Here is an 18,789-nt window from a genome sequence, read left to right as displayed (position 1 = left end):
TGCCACAAGAAGAGTGACTTCTTTCATTTTCACAATGGAGGACTCTGGGAAGACTTTCAGCTCTGAGGAAGAAGCAGCTAACTATTGGAAAGATCTGGCTATGACCTACAAACAAAGGTCGGTTCTCCAGAGTTCACCCTGCTTTTTCTTCCCATAATGATGGCCACAGTCATTTTGGGGGGCATATTATCTGATAAGCACTGTGAACATACATTATCTCAGTTACTAGTAAATCTCAAAACTACCCCATGGAAAAAAAACAACAACAAACATGATCTTCCCATTTTACAGATGAGGAAACTGATCCTTAATGAAGGCAAATAACTTGCCAGGCCGCACAGCAGAGATAGAATTTGAACTCCAAAGCCTGTGGTCCTAAGTAAACTGCTACTTCCCATCTTACTTTTCTGGCAGGGTTTTACCAATTCCTAGATGCCATACCCGGTCAGTGCTTCATGTGGGGGGAAAGAACTCCCTGAACCTAGCAAAATGGGTTGTTGCCATTTAAAAAACCTGAAACCAGTGTTTGAGTGCCCATATCTGGGAGGTTTGTGCGTGTGTGCGTGTGCGTGCGTGTGTGTGTGTGTGTGTGTGTGTGTGCGTGTGTGTGTGTTACATGCCATTGAGTTGGTTCCAACTCCTGGCAACTCTGTAAATGAGTGATGTCCACAATGTCTTGTTTTCAGCAGCCCTACTCAGCTCTTGTAGACTCAAGCTTCTGGCTTCTCTTATGGAGTCAATCCATCTCGTATTTGTCTTCTATTTTTCTCAGCATTATTGTCTTTTCCAAAGAATCCTGTTTCTCATGATGTGTCCAAAGTAGCTTCAGTTTTGTCATTTTTGCCTCCAGTGATGTTTCAGGCTTAATTTGCTCTGGGACAAACTTGTTTGTCTTTCTGGTGGTCCAGAGTATTTGTAGAGTTCTTCAACATATTTCATGAATCAATTTTTTTACTGTCGGCCTCCTTCACTGTAGTGTTCACATCTGTGCATAGTAATTGGGGATATGAAGGTGTGGATGAACTTAGCCTTGGTCTCTACTGGCATCTTTGCTTTGGTGATCTTTCCTAAGTCTTTTGAGGCTCAGCCTTCTCTTGATTTCTTGGCTGCAGTCTCCATTTCAATTGACTAGACCAAGATAAGCAAAAATCTTGAACAAATTTGATGTCTTCATTGTCTATGTTAAAGTTGTATGTTTTCTTCTATAGGCATGATTTTTATCTTCTTTATGGACACATTATAATGGTGTGATAAATGACATTTGTATTATGACCAATTTCCACTTATAAATAAATCTGCAGAGAATTCACAATTGAAATTATGTTTACTACATGTTGGGCTCAAAAATATATGTTGGATGAATGAGTGAAGAGTGAATTGGTTAAGAAATGGCTTTGGCATCAGGCATGCCTGGACTCAGGTGTAAGCTCTGTTTCTGGCTTCTTATGTGACCTTGAGACAAATCACTCATCTTGTCTGAACCTCATCTTTTCATCTGTAAAATGAGGAGAATGATGGTTTCTGCCTCAAAAGGTGGTTGAATAAAGAGCTGACCCATGTATAAGACTTGGCAACATGTAAGTGCTCAGTATATTATTATCTGACATCTGGGAATTCTGCTTTAGGGCAGAGAACACACAAGAGGAGCTCCGAGAATTCCAGGAGGGAAGCCGAGAATATGAAGCTGAATTGGAGACACAGCTACAACAAATTGAAACCAGGAACAGGGACCTCCTGTCAGAAAATAACCGCCTTCGCATGGAGCTAGAAACCATCAAGGTGAGGGGGTGAGAGGAAACGCTTCCAGGGTGGCGAGTGTGCCTGGGAAAGAGAGCCCTGCAGAGCAAGGGCCGTGGCCCTGGGTGCACTCCCACCTCCAGGCCTGCTGAGTGGATGTGGTGGTTGAACACTTTATGTTCCAGGAGCTCTGTGAGAAGCAAGTCACACACATGTCCCCAGGGCCATTCTTTGATTGTCTGTAATAATCTCATCAGGCATGTGAAAAGTAGATAGTTTTAGAGTATTGAGGGTTGCTAGACTTGCTGATCATATATATATATCATATATATATATATATATATATATATATATATATATACACATACACACACACACTGACCACCTGGTGGTGGTGTGGAATGAAGGAAGGCCCTGGCCGGCAGCCAGAAGGAAGGCCTGGATCTTCCCTGATCGCCAGCCAGGCCTAGGGACCCTACCTGTGCACAAATTTCATGCACCGGGCCTCTAGTTGTATTATAAGGTCCAGGGTTGTGCTTTCCAGTATGGTAGCCCCTGGGCATAGTGGCTATTGACATTTACATTAATTAAAATAAAATCAATAACAATTTAATTCCTCAGTTACACTAGCTACATTTCAAGTGCTCAGTAGGCACATGTCTCTAGTGGGTCTGATGATTGGACAGACGGGTTGTACAATGTTTCCATCATCACAGAATGTTCTGTTTGGACAGTGCTCGTCTAGAGCAGGTTCCCAGACCTGGGCACTGTTGACCTTGGAAGCCAGATAATTCTCTGTTGTGAGGGCTAAGTTTTGCATTATAGGATGTTTATCAGAATCTGGTCTCCAACCACTAGATGCTAGTAGCACTCCCTCCACCAGGTATGGAGGCCAAAAATATCTCCAGACCTTGCTAAGTATCTGGAGAAACACTGTTCTAAAGGGTAAAGACTGCCTTCTGGACATCCTATATGGTTTAGCATGTGATCGCTAAGGATAACACTGTGCCCTGGAGACTGTGGTTCTCCACCCTCACTGCCAGGCAAATCACCTGGCCAGCTTGGTAAACATCAGACAGGCCTGAACCCACCCCTGCCCTGAGATTCCTGTTCTTAGTCTGGGTGGGGCCCTGGCAAGTCTGCCTATCTTTTTATTTATTTTTTCTTAATAAAGCTCCCTGTGTAAATTTTGATGAGCTGCTGTGGGAACGAGTCAAGGTCCTGCAGTGTTAGGTGTGATGGAGGGAAATGTGCTACTTGCCCTCTGGAAGCTTCTTGGGGAAGACAAACCTAACACCAGGAAGCACCTAAGGAAAAGATGCTTAGTTACTGTACATAGTATGTGCATGAAATCCTCCTGAGAGAGAAAGATCTGCATGGGTTGGAGATAACTTCATGGAGGCCACCTGGGAGGGACTTGAGCTGGTGTTTGAGGATGTGTGTCTGTGTGTGTGTGTGTGTGTGTGTGTGTGTGTGTGTGTGTGTGTGTAGTCAGTAGCTTGGTGCCCACAGGTTGATAAAGAGTTCATCTAGCCGAAACCGGTTTGGCTCAGTGGATAGAGCGTCGGCCTGCGGACTGAAGGGTCCCAGGTTCGATTCCAGCCACGGGCACATGCCTGGATTGCAGGCTTGATCCCCATTTGGTGGTGTGCAGGAGGCAGCCGGTCAGTGGTTCTCTTCTCATCATTGATGTTTCTATCTCTCCTTCTCCCTTCCTCTCTGAAATCAATAAAGAAATATATATTGGAAAAAAAAAAGAGTTCATCTGGACCTGCCACAGACACAGACAAGAATTAGTGTCAAGCGCCGAAACCGGTTTGGCTCAGTGGATAGAGCGTCGGCCTGCGGACTGAGAGGTCCCAGGTTCGATTCCGGTCAAGGGCATGTACCTGGGTTGTGGGCATATCCCCAGTAGGAGATGTGCAGGAGGCAGCTGATCGATGATTCTCTCTCATCGATGTTTCCAACTCTCTATCTCTCTCCCTTCCTCTCTGTAAAAAATCAATAAAATATATTTTAAAAAAAAAAAGAATTAGTGTCAAGTGGACCTTGGGAGTCCTGGTGTTATGGGTTCACTCAGCGAGATAGACCACTGACTCAGAATTTAAATTTAAGAGCCTTTATTAAGCTGGCCAGCTGACTACAGTTACAGCACCCTGCTGAAGCAGAGGCTGAACTGCAGCGCAGACTACAGGAGTTACATTTTATTATTAAGTTTTGTGGAGGCCCAGAGAAAAATGTGTCTTTTAAATTCTGGGCCCCCCAATATGGAGGAAACTCTCTTTATTTATACTTTTTCAAGTCCTTTGTCTCCCAAATTTGGAATGAGACTTCCTAGTCTTATGAGAAGGCCTGCGTGCTGGGAAGGGGCCATGAGACCATATCTTAAGGCCTGGCCTGATGTCAGTACCTTCCTATCCATGTGTTTTAGGAACAGACAGCACAGCATGACCCGTCTGGCCAAAGCGCCAGATATGCAGCCCAGCACACTGGCTTTATTGGTACATGGGAAAAAAGTGAGACCAAAAAATGGATTGGGTCCTTGGCTAGTGTTGCTCAGTGATTAGAATGTCAGCCTGTGCACCAAAGGGTTAAGAGTTCGATTTCTGGTCAAGGGTACATGCCTGGGTTGCAGGTTCGATCCCCGGCACTGGTCGGGGCACATGCGGGAGGCAACCAATCGATGTGTCTCATATCCGTGTTTCTCTCTCTCCTTTCTCTCTTCCTGCCTCCCCTCCTCCTTTCCCCTTTCCCTGTCTCTCTCTCTCCCTCTCTCCCTTCCACTCTCTCTAAAAAAATCAATGGAAAAGAATTTCTTTGGTGAGGATTAACAACAATAACAAAATGAATTGGGGATTTGAGAGATGGGGAGGGACAGAGGGAAGACCCTAAAGACCTTGGAAGCTGAGCAGCGAGTTCAAGCTTTTATGCTGTAGACCACAGAGCCCAAAGTGGCCATTTGCAGATCAGTCTGGCCCATAGATGCTGTTTGTTAGCCTTTAGTGTTTTTTTTTTTTTTTAAATATATTTTATTGATTTTTTACAGAGAGGAAGGGAGAAGGATAGAGAGTCAGAAACATCGATGAGAGAGAAGCATTGATTAGCTGCCTCCTGCACACTCCCCACCAGGGATGTGCCCACAACCAAGGTACATGCCCTTGACCGGAATCGAACCTGGGACCCTTGAGTCCGCAGGCCAACGCTCTATCCACTGAGCCAAACCGGTCAGGGCCTTTAGTGGTTTTTATTTAACATTTTATCATGAAGATTTTGAAGCACACAGCAGGTTGAACAAGTTTTCCAGTAAACACCTGTATATCCACCACCCAAGCTCTACCAGTAACCTTTGCCATACTTTTCATTACATATCCACCCATCAGTCTGTCTTATGTTTTGATGCATCTCAGAGTGAACTGCAAACATTTATACTATACATTTCCCTTTAAATACTTAAGCATGCAAGAGTTCAGTGTTTGTTCACAGTTTATTCTTTTGATAGTAAAATTTATATCTTTATTGTCAACATTCAAAGTTATGAGGCTATAAAAACCTGAAATTCTGATTTCCTTTGAGCATTGGCAGATCTGGCTACACCAGGCCTGCTTTCTTTCACACCAGCAAAAAGCCGAGTACTGGTTGCTTAGAGCAAGCATTCTGCAGTTCACCCTGGTCCCCACTGCTGCCCCCACCACCACCTTCGACTGAGGGATAAGTGCCACTTTCTTTATTCCTACACCTGGCCCTCTTCACTCATTTTATTAACAGCTTGGCCCCTGCAGGCATTAGTATTTGACTCCTGCACCAAGGAAACAGTCCTTAAATTGAAGGGGATTCTTGGGATGGAAAATTATGGAAGGAAGATCAGTGATATGGCTGATATTTTGGAGGGGGAAGGAGGCCCTCCATGGATGCTGAATAAATATCAAGTTATACTAAATAATTAACAGCTTCAGAGCTGAGCTCTTGTACCTGCAGACCACCAATACAAGTACATGACAGATCTGTGAGACTCAGTGTATAGAGCAGGGGAAGAAATAGAAATACCTTGGAATAAAGTGTCACCAGCCCATGTTTGTCACCTAAGAGGAATGTAGTCAACTGAATCAGACTTCTTGACAACTGGCTCATTCATCACAAGTTGAATAAAAAAGCCTGTAAAGGATCAAACAGAGCATCTATTGATGCCTCCATCAGCTGACAGCTCATTATAATTAGCCCCAAATGAAAGCGCAACATTTCAGCAATAGTTTTTCATGTCCACGAGTTCAAAGGACTTCTTTTGAATCTCTGTGCTGGTGGAGAAGCTCATTAACTGCATCCTCTGAATTTGAATTTAGGTTAATAACCTAGGATCCTGCACCCTCTTATTTTATCTAGAGGTGCACCCACCTAAAGGGTGTGAGGCCATCAGAGTCACGCCTCAGAACTTGCTGTGCACAGGGTCTGGTCTGCCTCTGCTTGCCTCAGTGGAGACACTTTCTCTGCTCACGGCCAGGAAACAGAGTATCAGAGGGGACCCAGCAGGCTGAGCATGTGAAAGGCCCTCCCTGTCCTCCCCCTGTAAATAATCTGCTTGTTCTGTGGGCGTTGCTCTTCACAGTGGCTCTCCACGCCTCCCGGCCTAGGCACCATTACGTCATTCTAGCAACAGCTTTGTTTACTCGGCTGGGTGTAAAGAAAAGAAAGGAGTTGCCTATTTTTAGTGGGTTTTTTTTTCTTTTTTTCTTTCACTTTCTAAGCCTTGGGCCTTTCATGTGGGAAGTGAGTGTTTTCTTTCGTGTGTGGATGAAGGAAAGGTAGTAAGGGCATTTGGTAAAGAGGAAGGGAGGGTGGGAGAGAAAAGAAGGAAAGAAAGAGGGAGAGAGATTAATACCTGTACCACCTGGATTGAGATGGTGAGGGCAGTTTGGCATAGTTCAGTGGTTCTCAACCTTGGCTGCACATTAGAATCACCTGGGAATCTTTTTAAAATCCTGATTTCTGGGCCTCATCCTCTGGAAATTCTTTCTTTGTTATGGGGTGGGGCCCAGAAATCAGAATTTTAAAAAGATTCCCAGGCGATTCTAATGTGCAGCCAAGGTTGAGAACCACTGACATAGTTGTTTTATGAGCACGGGCCCAGGTGGCCCAGGTTGGATCTTGGCTCCATCATTTGTTACCAGTTGACTTTGGGCTAATTCTGTAACTGAGCCTCAGTCTCCACATCTCGGAAATAGCATTACATGAGGCAATGTAATTGGTCTACCGAGCCAGAGGCTGCCACAGAGTAAATGATAAATGTTAGCTTCTACAGTTGGGCAACAATAGATTATTGAGAAGTCATCCGGGCTATTCTTTGCCTTGGAAAGCACTAAGCTTCCTCTCATCTTTCATAACAGATTTTTTCCCCTCTCTTTGTTTCTTTCCTCCCTCCCTCCCTCCCTTCCTTCCTTCCCTGCTTTCCTTCCTTCCTTCCTTCCCTCTCCCACAGGTCCAGAAGTTTCTTCTGACTCCCCCATGCTGCAGGGGAAGTGTCCTGGATCACAAAGTCAGAACATTTGTCAAACTGAGTACACGATGTCCTGCTCTTATTGTGTGGTACATGCTACCAAAGTCATTGTGATCCCTGATGTTCTCTTTGTGATCCAGGAATCACATGACATGGATTCATATTGTCCTTGCAGAATAGGTGTGGGGACGTTTATGTGGCTTTCTATGTCTGTGGACACCTTGAGCAAAATGATTGCTTCTTTCTTTTTTTCAAAATATTATTATTGATTTCAGAGAGGAAGGAAGAGGGGGCGAGAGAGAGAAACATCAATGATGAGAGAGAATCATTGATTGGCTGCCTCCGACACATCCCCTACTGGGGATCGAGTCCACAACGTGGGCATGTGTCCTTGACCGCAATAGAACCCAGTTCACAGGCTGACGCTCTATCCACTGAGCCAAGCCAGTTAGGGCTGATTACTTCTTGATACCTAGAGGCTGCAAAGATCAGGTTTGGGAGGGGGCAAGATACCAGATGCTCAGGGCCTGGGAGGCAGGAAGCACTCAGGACAGGACAGCCCCCTGTTCCTGCTCTCTTCTGTCACTTGCTTAGCAGTTCACATCTGGGGAAAGGGCCTACGGACTGCAGTGAGGCTTGTCCCTGGCTGTGGCGGGAGGGTGGGAGAGGAAGGCTGATGCTTCTTCAGTAATTGTGATGGGAGGATAGTCCCATGAAGATCCTGTAGTAATGGAGAGATAAACCCCCTAAAGAAATCAGGGTCCTGGCAGGTTGTGGAGAGTGGGGGAATGGATGCTCAGTGGCTAAAAACAACATGTGTCTGCCCTGCTGGTGTGGTTCAGTGGTTGAGCGTCAACCTGTGAACCAGGAGGTTACTGTTTGATTGGGGCATATGCCTTGCCCAGGTTGTGGGCTCGATCCCTGGTGTGGAACATGCAGGAGTTGACTGGTCAGTGATTCTCTGTCATCATTGATGTTTCTATCCCTGTCCCTTCCCCTCTCTGAAATCAATAAAAACATTTAAAAAACACACACATGTATGTACTACCAGTACAAGAGGAGTGCATGCATTCCAGGATTAGCCTTCAGTATTTTAAGGAGGTGACAGGGAAGGGGGAGATAAACAGAGCTTATCAGAAGTCTGAAATCATTCATTCAGTGTTGATTTTGTCATTCAGGAGAAGTTTGAGACGCAGCATTCTGAAGGCTACCGGCAGATCTCCGCCTTAGAGGATGACCTAGCCCAGACAAAGGCAATTAAAGATCAGCTGCAGAAATATATCCGAGAGCTGGAGCAAGCAAACGATGACCTGGAGAGAGCGAAACGGTACGTCAGGAAGAAAACAGGTCTTGGAGCCTTTTGTCTCTGCTTTTTGCCACCAGCACCTGGGGCCCAGGCACTGCGCTGAGTATAGAGAGTTCAGCAGTGAGTGAAACCAAGCCAGCGTCCTTACGATCTTACAGTCTCATTGGCAGATAAGCACAACTTAATTCCAGTAGTAAGTCCAGGGTGCCATGGGGGCAAGTGACAGGATATCTTAATTTGGCCGTCGGTGAGATAATGTCTGGCAAGGCTTTCCAGAGGAAGTGCCATGGAGGTGAAGAATGAGGGGTGGATAGGCATCTTCCAGGGGAAGAGTGGGAGATGGGAACGTTTCAGGCAGAAGGACAAGCTTGTGCTAAATAAATAAGCCCTACAGCAGCGGTTCTCCACCTGTGAGTCGCGACCCCTTTGGCGGTTGAACGACCCTTTCACGGGGGTCGCCTAAGACCATCCTGCATATCAGATATTTACATTATGATTCATAACAGTAGCAACATTACAGTTATGAAGTAGCAACGAAAATAATTTTATGGTTGGGGGTCACAACATGATGAACTGTTTTAAAAGGCCAGAAGGTTGAGAACCACTGCCCTACAGTAAGAAGGAAAGATGTTCAAAGAACAGTATTTCTTAAACCGATAGCCTATTATTAACAGAATACTAACAGTAGTAACATTAATTGAATAACTACACTGAACCAGGTGCTATTTTTTTAAGAAAGCACTTTTTAAAAAAATTTAGGTAAAAATTACGGTGACATGCACAGATCTTAAGCGCACAGTTCCAGCAGTTTAGACAAATGCATATGTTCATGTAGCCCACCTGCTGTGAAGACATGGAGCCCTTGCATTGTCCCCACAGTTTCTTGCATTATGTTTTGGTGGTTTCTTTAGGGCTCAGGATATAGATGCTGAACTTTTCAGTCTACCTAGTTAATATTGTACCACTTCAGGTAAAATGTAACAACCTCACACCTTATAATTTCATTTACCTTCCTCAAACTTTATGCTGCAATTGTATTAGCTATTGCTACATTTACAGATGCTAAGGATTCCACAACACACTATTGGAATTTTTGCTTTAAAAAGCCAAGTGTATTTTAAAGACATTAAAGAGGGTAAAAAGATAGCCTTTTATATTTATCTCCATTCTTACTATTTCTGGTTTATTCCTTCCTGGGTATCTGGGTTTCCCATAGTATCATTTCCCTTCAGCTTGGAGAACTTCTCTTAGGATTCTTGTAGTGCACTTCTACTGATGATGAATTCTCCTAGTTTGGGTTTATCTGAAAATACCTTTCATTTGCCTTCTTTTTTTTAAAATTTAAATTCTTTTAAATGGACTTTTTTTTTTTTAAGCAGTTTTAAGTTTATGGCAATATTGAGAGAAAAGTACAGAGAGTTTCTGTATATCCCCTGTTCATACATGTACAACCTTGCCAGAATGGTACACTTGTTGCAATCAGTGAACCTACATTGACATATCATTATCAACCAAAGTCCATACTTTACCTTAGGGTTCACTCTTGGTGTTGTATATTCTCTGGGTTTGGACAAATGTATTATGACATATGGCCATCATTGTGGTATTATACTGAGTAGGTTCACTGCCCTAAAAATCCACTGTGCTCTGTTTATTCATCCCTCTCTCCTCCTAACCCCTCTTAACCACTGATCTTTTTACTGTCTCCATAGTTTTGACTTTTCCAGAATGTGATATAGTTGAAATTAAAGAGGATGTAGCCTTTTTGCATTTGCTTCTTTCATATAGTAACATGCCGCATAGGTTCTTCCATGCCTTTTCATAGCTAATTTCTCTTTAGCACTAATAATATTCCATTGTCTAGATGTGCATCACAGTGTTTTTATCCACTCACAGATTTTCTGATTATAAACATGTAAATTAAGCAGAGGAGTGAGGTTCTAAGTAACTCTAGAGGAAGTGTACATCTTTAGCTCAAGTACACATCATTCATGTTACTCTTCATGGCTAGTCCTGCATGGCTTTGCTCCAGGTCTCTTTGCCCATTATATGAGCTCATGAATACATATATATATATATACTTTCTTTTGTTGGAGGATTCGTCCAACAAAAAATTCCAACCCTACCTGGTTTGGCTCAGTGGATAGAGTGTCGGGTCGGACTGAAGCGTCCCCTGTTCAATTCCGGTCAAGGGCACATGCCCGAGTTGTGGGCTCGATCCCCAGTAGGAGGCATGCAGGAGGCAGCCGATCAGTGATTCTCTCATCATTGATGTTTCTATCTCTCTCTCCCTCTCCCTTTCTCTCTGAAATCAACAAAAATATATTTAAAAAAAAATTCCATCTGATAGCAGTTCCACAGGACATTTTGTGAAAGAACATAATTATACTTCAAGGTACTAGCCCTAAAATGTTATGCCATGGCTGTACAAACCCTAATTTTTCCTCAGTTATCTGCTAATTAAACACACGAAAAGAAAATGCCTTGAACTATATGCAAAGACAAAGCATTCCTATACTAATTAATCAATCGTTCTTGGTTTATTGACCACTAAAGGAAACTTCAATCTGGCATATATCAAATTACTTTAATGACTGACGGTGAACAGATTAGATGATTCAAGCCTTAAAATAGATTTTAATGATTAATGTTCTTCCACATTTTCTTTCGTTTTGGATCAATAATGACATGTTCATTCAGAAAGTAAATCTATAAATACCAGCATAAATATAGCAAAGCAGAAGTACATTTCTTAGTGTTAATTTTATTTCAGATGTTTTAGCCTTTTAGGACACACTTATTTTTAAAAAATTTAAAATTTTCAATTACAGTCAACATACAGTATTATGTTAGTTTTGGGTGTACAGCATGGTGATTAGACATTTAGCTAATGAAGTGATCCCCCTGATAAGTGTAGTACCCATCTATCTGACACCATTACATGGTTTTTAAATATTGACTATATTCCTTACGCTGTGCTTTATATCCCTGTGACTATTTTATAACTGGTAATTTGTATTTCTTAATCCCTTCTTTTTCACTCAACTCTCTGAATACCCCTCCCATGCGGCAACCACTGGTTCTCTTTATCTTCCTTATCCATTCATATATTTAAAAAGATATAGTGTTATTAATTTCAGAGAGGAAGGGAGAGGGAGAGAAAGAGAAACATCAATGATGAGAGAGTATCATAGATTGACTGCCTCCTACACAACCTCTACTGGGGATTGAGTTGCAATCCGGGCATGTGCCCTGACCAGGAATCAAACTGTGAGCTCCTGGTTCATAAGTTGATGCTCAACCACCGAGCCACACTGGCCAGGCTATCCTTTCATCTTTTGATGGACACTTAGGTTGCTTTCATATCTTGGCTATTGTAAATAATGCCGCAGTGAACATAGGAGTGCATATATCTTTTTGAAGTAGTGTTTTGGATTTCTTTATATAAATACCCACAAGTGAAATTACTGGGTTCTATGGTGGTTTTATTTTTAATTTTTTGAGGCACCGCCATACTGGTTTCCATTGTGGTTGCAACATTTTACAATCCCACCAACAGTGCAGGAGGGTTCCCTTTTCTCCACAGGCTTGCCAACACTTGTTGTTGATTTATTGATGATAGCCATCTGACAGGTGGCAGGTGATATTTCATTGTGGTTTTAATTTGCATTTCCCTGATGATTAGTGATGTTGAGCTTCCTTTCATGTGTCTATGAGCCATCTCTGTGTCCTCTGGAGAATGTCTATTCAGGTCCTCTGCCCAGTTTTTAATCAGATTGGTAATCCCTTATCTAATATATTATTAGCCAATATCTTCTTCCTTCAGTAGGTTGTAATATTGTTTTGATGATGGTTTCCTTCGCTGTGAAAAAACTTTTTATTTTGGTGTTGTCATATTTGTTTATTTTTTCTTTTGCTTCTCTGAAGAGACATATCCAAAGAAATATTGCTAAGACTTATGTTAAAGAGTTTGCTGTTTATATTTTCTTCTAGGAGTTTTATGGTTTTAGGTCTTAAATTTAAGTCTTTAATCCATTTTGAGTTTATCCTTGTATATGATGTAAGAAAGTGATCAAATTCATTCTTTTGCATATATCTGTCCAGTTTTCTCAACACCATTTATTGAAGAGACTGTCTTTACTCCATTGTATTTTCTTGCCTCCTTTGTCATAAATTAATTGACCATTTGGGTGTGGATTTAGTTCTGTTCCATTAATCTATGTGTCTACTTTTATGACAGTACCATTGTGTTTTGATTACTATAGCCTTGTAGTATAGTTTGAAATCAGATAGTGTGACTCCAGCTTTGTTCTTTCTCAAGATTGCTTTGGCTATTCTTTGTCTTTTGTGGTTCTAACAAATTTTAGAATTCTAGTTCTGTGGAAAATGCAATTGGAGTTTTGGTAGGGGCTATGTTGAATATGTAGATTGGTTTGGGTAGTATGGATAGTTTAACAATATTAATTCTTCTAATCCATGAGCAAGAGATATCTTTTCATTTATTTATGTCTCATTCCATTTCTTTAATCAGTGTCTTAGAGTTTTCAGTATATAGGGTTTTCACCTCCTTAGTTAAATTTATTCTAAGGTATATTATTCTTTCAGATTAATTTGTAAATGGGATTGTAGTAATTTCTTATAATTTTTTGTATTTCTATCAGTGTAACTTCTTTCTTTCTTTCTCCGTCCTTTCCTTTCCTTTCCTTTCCTTTCCTTTCCTTAATCCTCACTTGCGGTTATTTTTCCCATTGATTTTTTTTTTATTTTTACACATTTTTATTCATTTATAATATCTCCTCAAATACATATACCATTGTTCTAGGATTTTGATTTGTTTTCTATCACGCTAACAAATAATACCATAGTAAATTTCTTAGTAGATATATCTCTTTATTAAAAATATATTTTTATTGCCCTAGCCGGTTTGGTTCAGTGGATAGAGTGTTGGCCTGTGGACTGAAGGGTCCCTGGTTTGATTCCGGCCAAGGGCACATGCCCGGGTTGCGGGCTCATTCCCCAGTAGAGGACGTGCAGGAGGCAACCGATTAATGATTCTTTCTCATCATTGATATTTCTATCTCTCTCTCCCTCTCCCTCCCTCTCTGAAATCAATAAATGTATATTTTTTAAAATAAAAATAAATTTAAAAATATTTTTTTTATTGATTTCTGAGAGGGAGAAAGAGAGAGAAACATCAATGATGAAAGAGAATCATTGATTGACTGCCTCCTGAATGCCCCCTACTGGGGATTGAGCCCGAAACCTGGGCATGTGCCCTTGACCAGAATTCAACCCAGGACCCTTCAGTCCACAGGCCAACGCTCTATTCACTGAGCCACACCGGCTAGGGCAGTAGATATATCTTTTTGAGCATCTGCATATTTCCCTTAGATAATTCCTAGAAGTGAAATTATCTGACTAGAACTGTAAATAATTTTAAGGCACATTATTATTATTTTTTGAAATCCTTACCCAAGGATATGTTTCAGTGATTTTAGAGAGACAGAAACAGAAACATTGATTGGTTGTCTCTTCCTGACTGGGAATTGGAGCAGCAACTCAGGTATGTACCCTGACCAGGAATTGAACTCACAATCTTTGAGTGTATGGGATGATGCATTAACCAACCAAGCCACCTAGCTTGGTCTTCCATTGATTTTTTATAGAGAATGGGAGTGGGAGAGACAGAGAGAAACATGGATGTGAGAGAGACACATCAATGGTTGCTTCCCATACATACCCGGACCAGGCCAGGTACGGAGCCTGCAACTGAGGTATGTGCCCTTGACCAGAGTCGAACCTGTGACCCTTCAGTCTGCAGGATGATGCTCTAATTACTGAACAAACCAGCTAGGACAGTTCTTTCATTTTTAATATTATTTGAGAACTCTCTCTTTAAAAAGAATATATTTTATTGATTTTTTTATAGAGAGGAAAGGAGAGTAATAGAGAGTTAGAAACATCGATCAGCTGCCTCCTGCACACCCCACACTGGGGATGTGCCCGCAACCAAGGTACATGCCCTTGACCGGAATTGAACTTGGGACCCTTCAGTCCGCAGGCCGATGCTCTATCCACTGAGCAAAACCGGTTAGGGCAAGAACTCTCTCTATATTTCTTGGTTAGTCTAGCTAAAGGTTTGTCAATTTTATCTCTTCAAAGGACCAGCTGTCAGTTTCATTGATTTCCTATTGCCTTTCTAGTGACTCTTGCATTTATTTTGGATCTGATCTACATTATTTCCTTTCTTCTAACTTTGGGCTTCAATTGTTCTTTTCCTAGTGCCTTTAGGTGTAAAGTTTGTTTGAACTTTTTCTTATTTCTTTAGGCTATCTTTTTTCCACTGAATTGAACTCAGCTCTGTTTAATGTTAACTTCTCATATATCCTGGGATCTAATTCGGCATTCTCTATTTTGGTCCATTGTATAATTTATGAATTACTATAGCAACACCGTAATGACTTTATTACTGTGGCTTTATAGTATGTTTTGATTTCTGCCAAGCCACTGGCATACCATTTATCCCACCCATATATTGATCAAAGCAGGTCACATGGCCAAGCCATGTCAAGGGGTGGGAAGGTACAGTCCACCCACAGTGAGGCCATAGCCAGGGTGTAGATGCAGGGATGGTGAAGAATTGGGACCAGTAATGCAGTCTAACACAGAGAGATTATACATTCATGTGGTTCTAAAATAACATACAAAGGAGTAGAGTTTTTTTTAAAAAAAATATATTTTTATTGATTTTTTACAGAGAGGAAGGGAGAGAGATAGTTAGAAACATCGATGAGAGAGAAACATTGATCAGCTGCCTCCTGCGCATCTCCTACTGGGGATGTGCCCGCAACCCTGGTACATGCCCTTGACCGGAATCGAACCTGGGACCTTTCAGTCCGCAGGCCGACGCTCTATTCACTGAGCCAAACCGGTTTCGGCAGGAGTAGAGTTTTGTTTTTTTTTCCAATAGTTTTATTCATTTCAACCAGGCCGAATTCAGCCTGCAGGCCATAGTCTGCCCACGGCTGCTCTATCCCCTTTCTCCTCTGTCCCTTCCCTCCTCTGTCCCATCAGCCTCTGTCCACTCTCTCCTGTGTCCCATCAGCCTCTATCCCCTACCTCCTCCTCTGTCCCATAAGCCTCTGTCCCCTCCCTCCTCCTCTGTCCCATCAGCCTCTGTCATCTCCCTCCTCTGTCCCATCAGCCTTTGTCTCCTTCCCCCTCTGTCCCATCAGCCTCTGTCTCTTCCCTTCTCTGTCCCATCAGCCTCTGTCCCCTCCCTTCTCTATCCCATCAGCCTCTGTCCATTCAGCCTCTTTCTCCTCCCTCCTCTATCCCATCAGCATCTGTCCCCTCCCTCCCCTGTCCCATCAGGCTCTGTCTTACCAACCCCTGTTCCACTGGTTTCTATCCCAACAGCCTCAATCCCATCAGCCTCTGTCCCATCAGCCTCTGTCCCCTCTCTCCTCTGTCCCATCAGCCTCTGTACCCTACCTTCCTCTGTCCCATCATCCTCTGTCCTATCAACCTCTGTCCCACTGGTTTCTATCCCATCAACCTCAATCCCATCAGACTCTGTCCCATCAGACTCTGTCCCCTCCTTCCTCTGTCCCATCAGCCTCTGTTTTATCAGGCACTGTCCCTTCAGCCTCCGTCTCCATCCCCTCTGTCCCAGCAACCACTGTCCCCTCCGTCCTATGTCCCTTCAGCCTCTATGCCCTACCTCCTCCTCTGTCCCATCATCCTCTGTCCTACAAACCTCTGTCCCACTGGTTTCTATCCCAACAACCTCAATCCCATCAGGCTCTGTCCCATTAGCCTCTGTCCCCTCCTTCCTCTGTCCCATCAGCTTCTGTTCCATCAGGCACTGTCCCTTTGCCTCCGTCTCCATCCCCTCTGTCCCAGCAACCACTGTCCCCTCGATCCTATGTCCCCTCAGCCTCTATGCCCTACCTCCTCCTCTGTCCCATCAGCCTCTGTCTCCTCCCTCCTCAGTCCCGTCAGCCTCTGTCTCCTCCCTCCTCTGGCCCATCAGCCTCTGTCTCCTCCCTCCTGTCCCATCAGCCTCTGTCCCCTCCCTCCTCTGTCCCATCAGCCTCTGTCTCCTCCCTCCTCAGTCCCGTCAGCCTCTGTCTCCTCCCTCCTCTGGCCCATCAGCCTCTGTCTCCTCCCTCCTCTGTCCCATCAGCCTCTGTCCCCTCCCTCCTCTGTTCCCTCACTCCTCTGTTACCTCCATCCTCTGTCCCATCAGCCTCTGTCCCCTCCCTCCTCTGTTCCCTCACTCCTCTGTTACCTCCATCCTCTGTCCCATCAGCCTCTGTGACCTCCCTTCTATGTCCCAACAACCTCAGTCCCATCAGCCTCTGTCCCATCGGAGTAGAGTTTTTTAATGCAAACTCAACCAAATAGAAATAGAAATTTGTATTATTCCCCTCTTTTTTCACAAAAGCATTTCGTACACACTGTTGTACATCTTGCTTTTTCACATAACATAGACCTGGATATCTTTTGTATTTGGACACTGCATTCTTTGTTCTTTTTTGTTCCTCCAGGTACATAATACTCTATTGTATGGTTGGCATTGTATGTATAATACATAATAATTTTTTCGGTCCCCTGGGATAGCTATCTGCTTCATTTTCATTCTTCTGCAGAGATAAGCATTGCTGTAATGAGTGGTAGCATTGCTTGCACATGTCTGTAAAATAAGTTCCCAGAAGTGAATTTGCTGGGTCAAATACGTGCATATGTGTTTTTTAAAAAAATTATCTTTATTGTTGAAAGTATTTACAGATGTTCCCGTTTCCCCCATGGACCCCCTCCACCTGGCTCCTGATCTGCCCCCTGCATATCTGATTTTGATAATTATTGTCCAGTTCTCGGTATAGTTATACCAACAGCATGTAAGTCCCCATTTTCCAAATAGCTTCACTAACAAAAGGTTTTCAAACTTTGGATTTCTGCCAGTATGATAGGTTTCTGAAGTGAGTGACCTTGAGCCCCTCTTCTTATATTTAAGAATTGTTTTATTTCTTTTTCTGTGAACTCTGTTTACCTTTGCCTGTTTTTAAACTGGGTTGTTGGTTGTTGTTGTTTTCATCAATTTCTAGGAGATCTTTCTATATTTACTTGTGATACGAATTGAAAATATTTGGAGTTTGTCATTTGTCTTCCAGGTTTATCTATTGTATGTTACTGTCAAAAAAATGTTATTTGATTTCTATGTAATCAAATTTATTAGTCAGTTAGAAGGGCCTTTTGCACTCCAAGGTTACAGAGCAATTAGCCTCTGTTTTCTTCTAGTCGTATTTTTGTTTTTCTTTCCATTAAAAAAATATTTTTATTCATTTCAGAGAGAGGAAGGGAGAGGGAGAGAGAGAGAGACATCAGTGATGAGAGAGAATTATCGATCAGCTGCCTTCTGCATGCCCCATACTGGGGATTGGGCCTGCAACTCCGGCATGTGCCCTGATCAGGTCATCGCTCAACCACTGAGCTATACCAGCCAGGCTATTTTTCTTTTTTAATTACATGCACTATTATATTAGTTTCAGATGTACTTCAGTGACTAGAGATCATGTAAGTTACTAAATAATCATCTTGATATAGCTCATGCCCATCTGACACTATACATAGTTATTAGAATATTGACTATATATTCCCAATGCTGTAGTTTGCATGTCTTTGACTGTTCTTTAACTATCAGTTAATCCTTTCACCTTTTTTACCCATTCCCCAACCCCCCTCCCATCTGGTAATTGTCAGAATGCTCACTATATCTATGAGAACTGGTATCTTTGAGTTCTGCTTGTTCATTTTGTTTCTTAGATTCAATTGTATATATTGCCATTTTATTTTTTATATATTTTCTTCTCTTCTTAAAGAAGACCCTTTAACATTTCATGTGTGTGTGTGTGTGTGTGTGAGAGAGAGAGAGAGAGAGAGAGAGAGAGAGAGAGAGAGAGAGAGAGAGAAATATCGATGTGAAAGAGACACATTGATTGGTTGCTTCCTGCACTCCCAACTGGGGCCAGGGATCAAACCTGCAACTCAGGTACATGCCCTTGACCAAGAATCGAATCCGAGACCTTTTGGTGTGCGGGCCGTTACTCTAACCACTTTGAAACACTGGCCAGGGCCTTGGGAAGGTTTATATGTTCTTTGATTCTCTGTGATAACTTTGCTGGGTAGAGTAATCTTGATTGTAGGTCCTTGCTTTTCATCACTTTGACTATTTCTTGCCAGTCCCTTCTGGCCT

General features: G+C 42.7%; 1 protein-coding gene across 2 annotated transcripts in view; it reads left to right on the top strand.

Annotated features, from left to right (window-relative positions):
- The window catches only part of NDE1 (nudE neurodevelopment protein 1), a 33,005-nt gene continuing 14,216 nt past the window's right edge, over nucleotides 1-18,789 (top strand). For both annotated transcript variants that reach the window (XM_081088875.1, XM_081088876.1), the window contains exons 1-3: nucleotides 1-117; nucleotides 1,626-1,779; nucleotides 8,404-8,552. In XM_081088875.1, coding sequence (XP_080945001.1) covers nucleotides 35-117; nucleotides 1,626-1,779; nucleotides 8,404-8,552 — 386 coding nt within the window. In that variant the 5' untranslated portion in view covers nucleotides 1-34. The remainder of the gene's footprint in view (nucleotides 118-1,625; nucleotides 1,780-8,403; nucleotides 8,553-18,789) is intronic.

The sequence above is a fragment of the Myotis nattereri genome (genome assembly GCF_964212035.1).
Source record: "Myotis nattereri genome assembly, chromosome: 4".
Lineage (NCBI taxonomy): Eukaryota > Metazoa > Chordata > Mammalia > Chiroptera > Vespertilionidae > Myotis > Myotis nattereri.
Note: the sequence above shows the minus strand (reverse complement) of the source record. Positions and strands in the feature narration are given on the sequence as shown.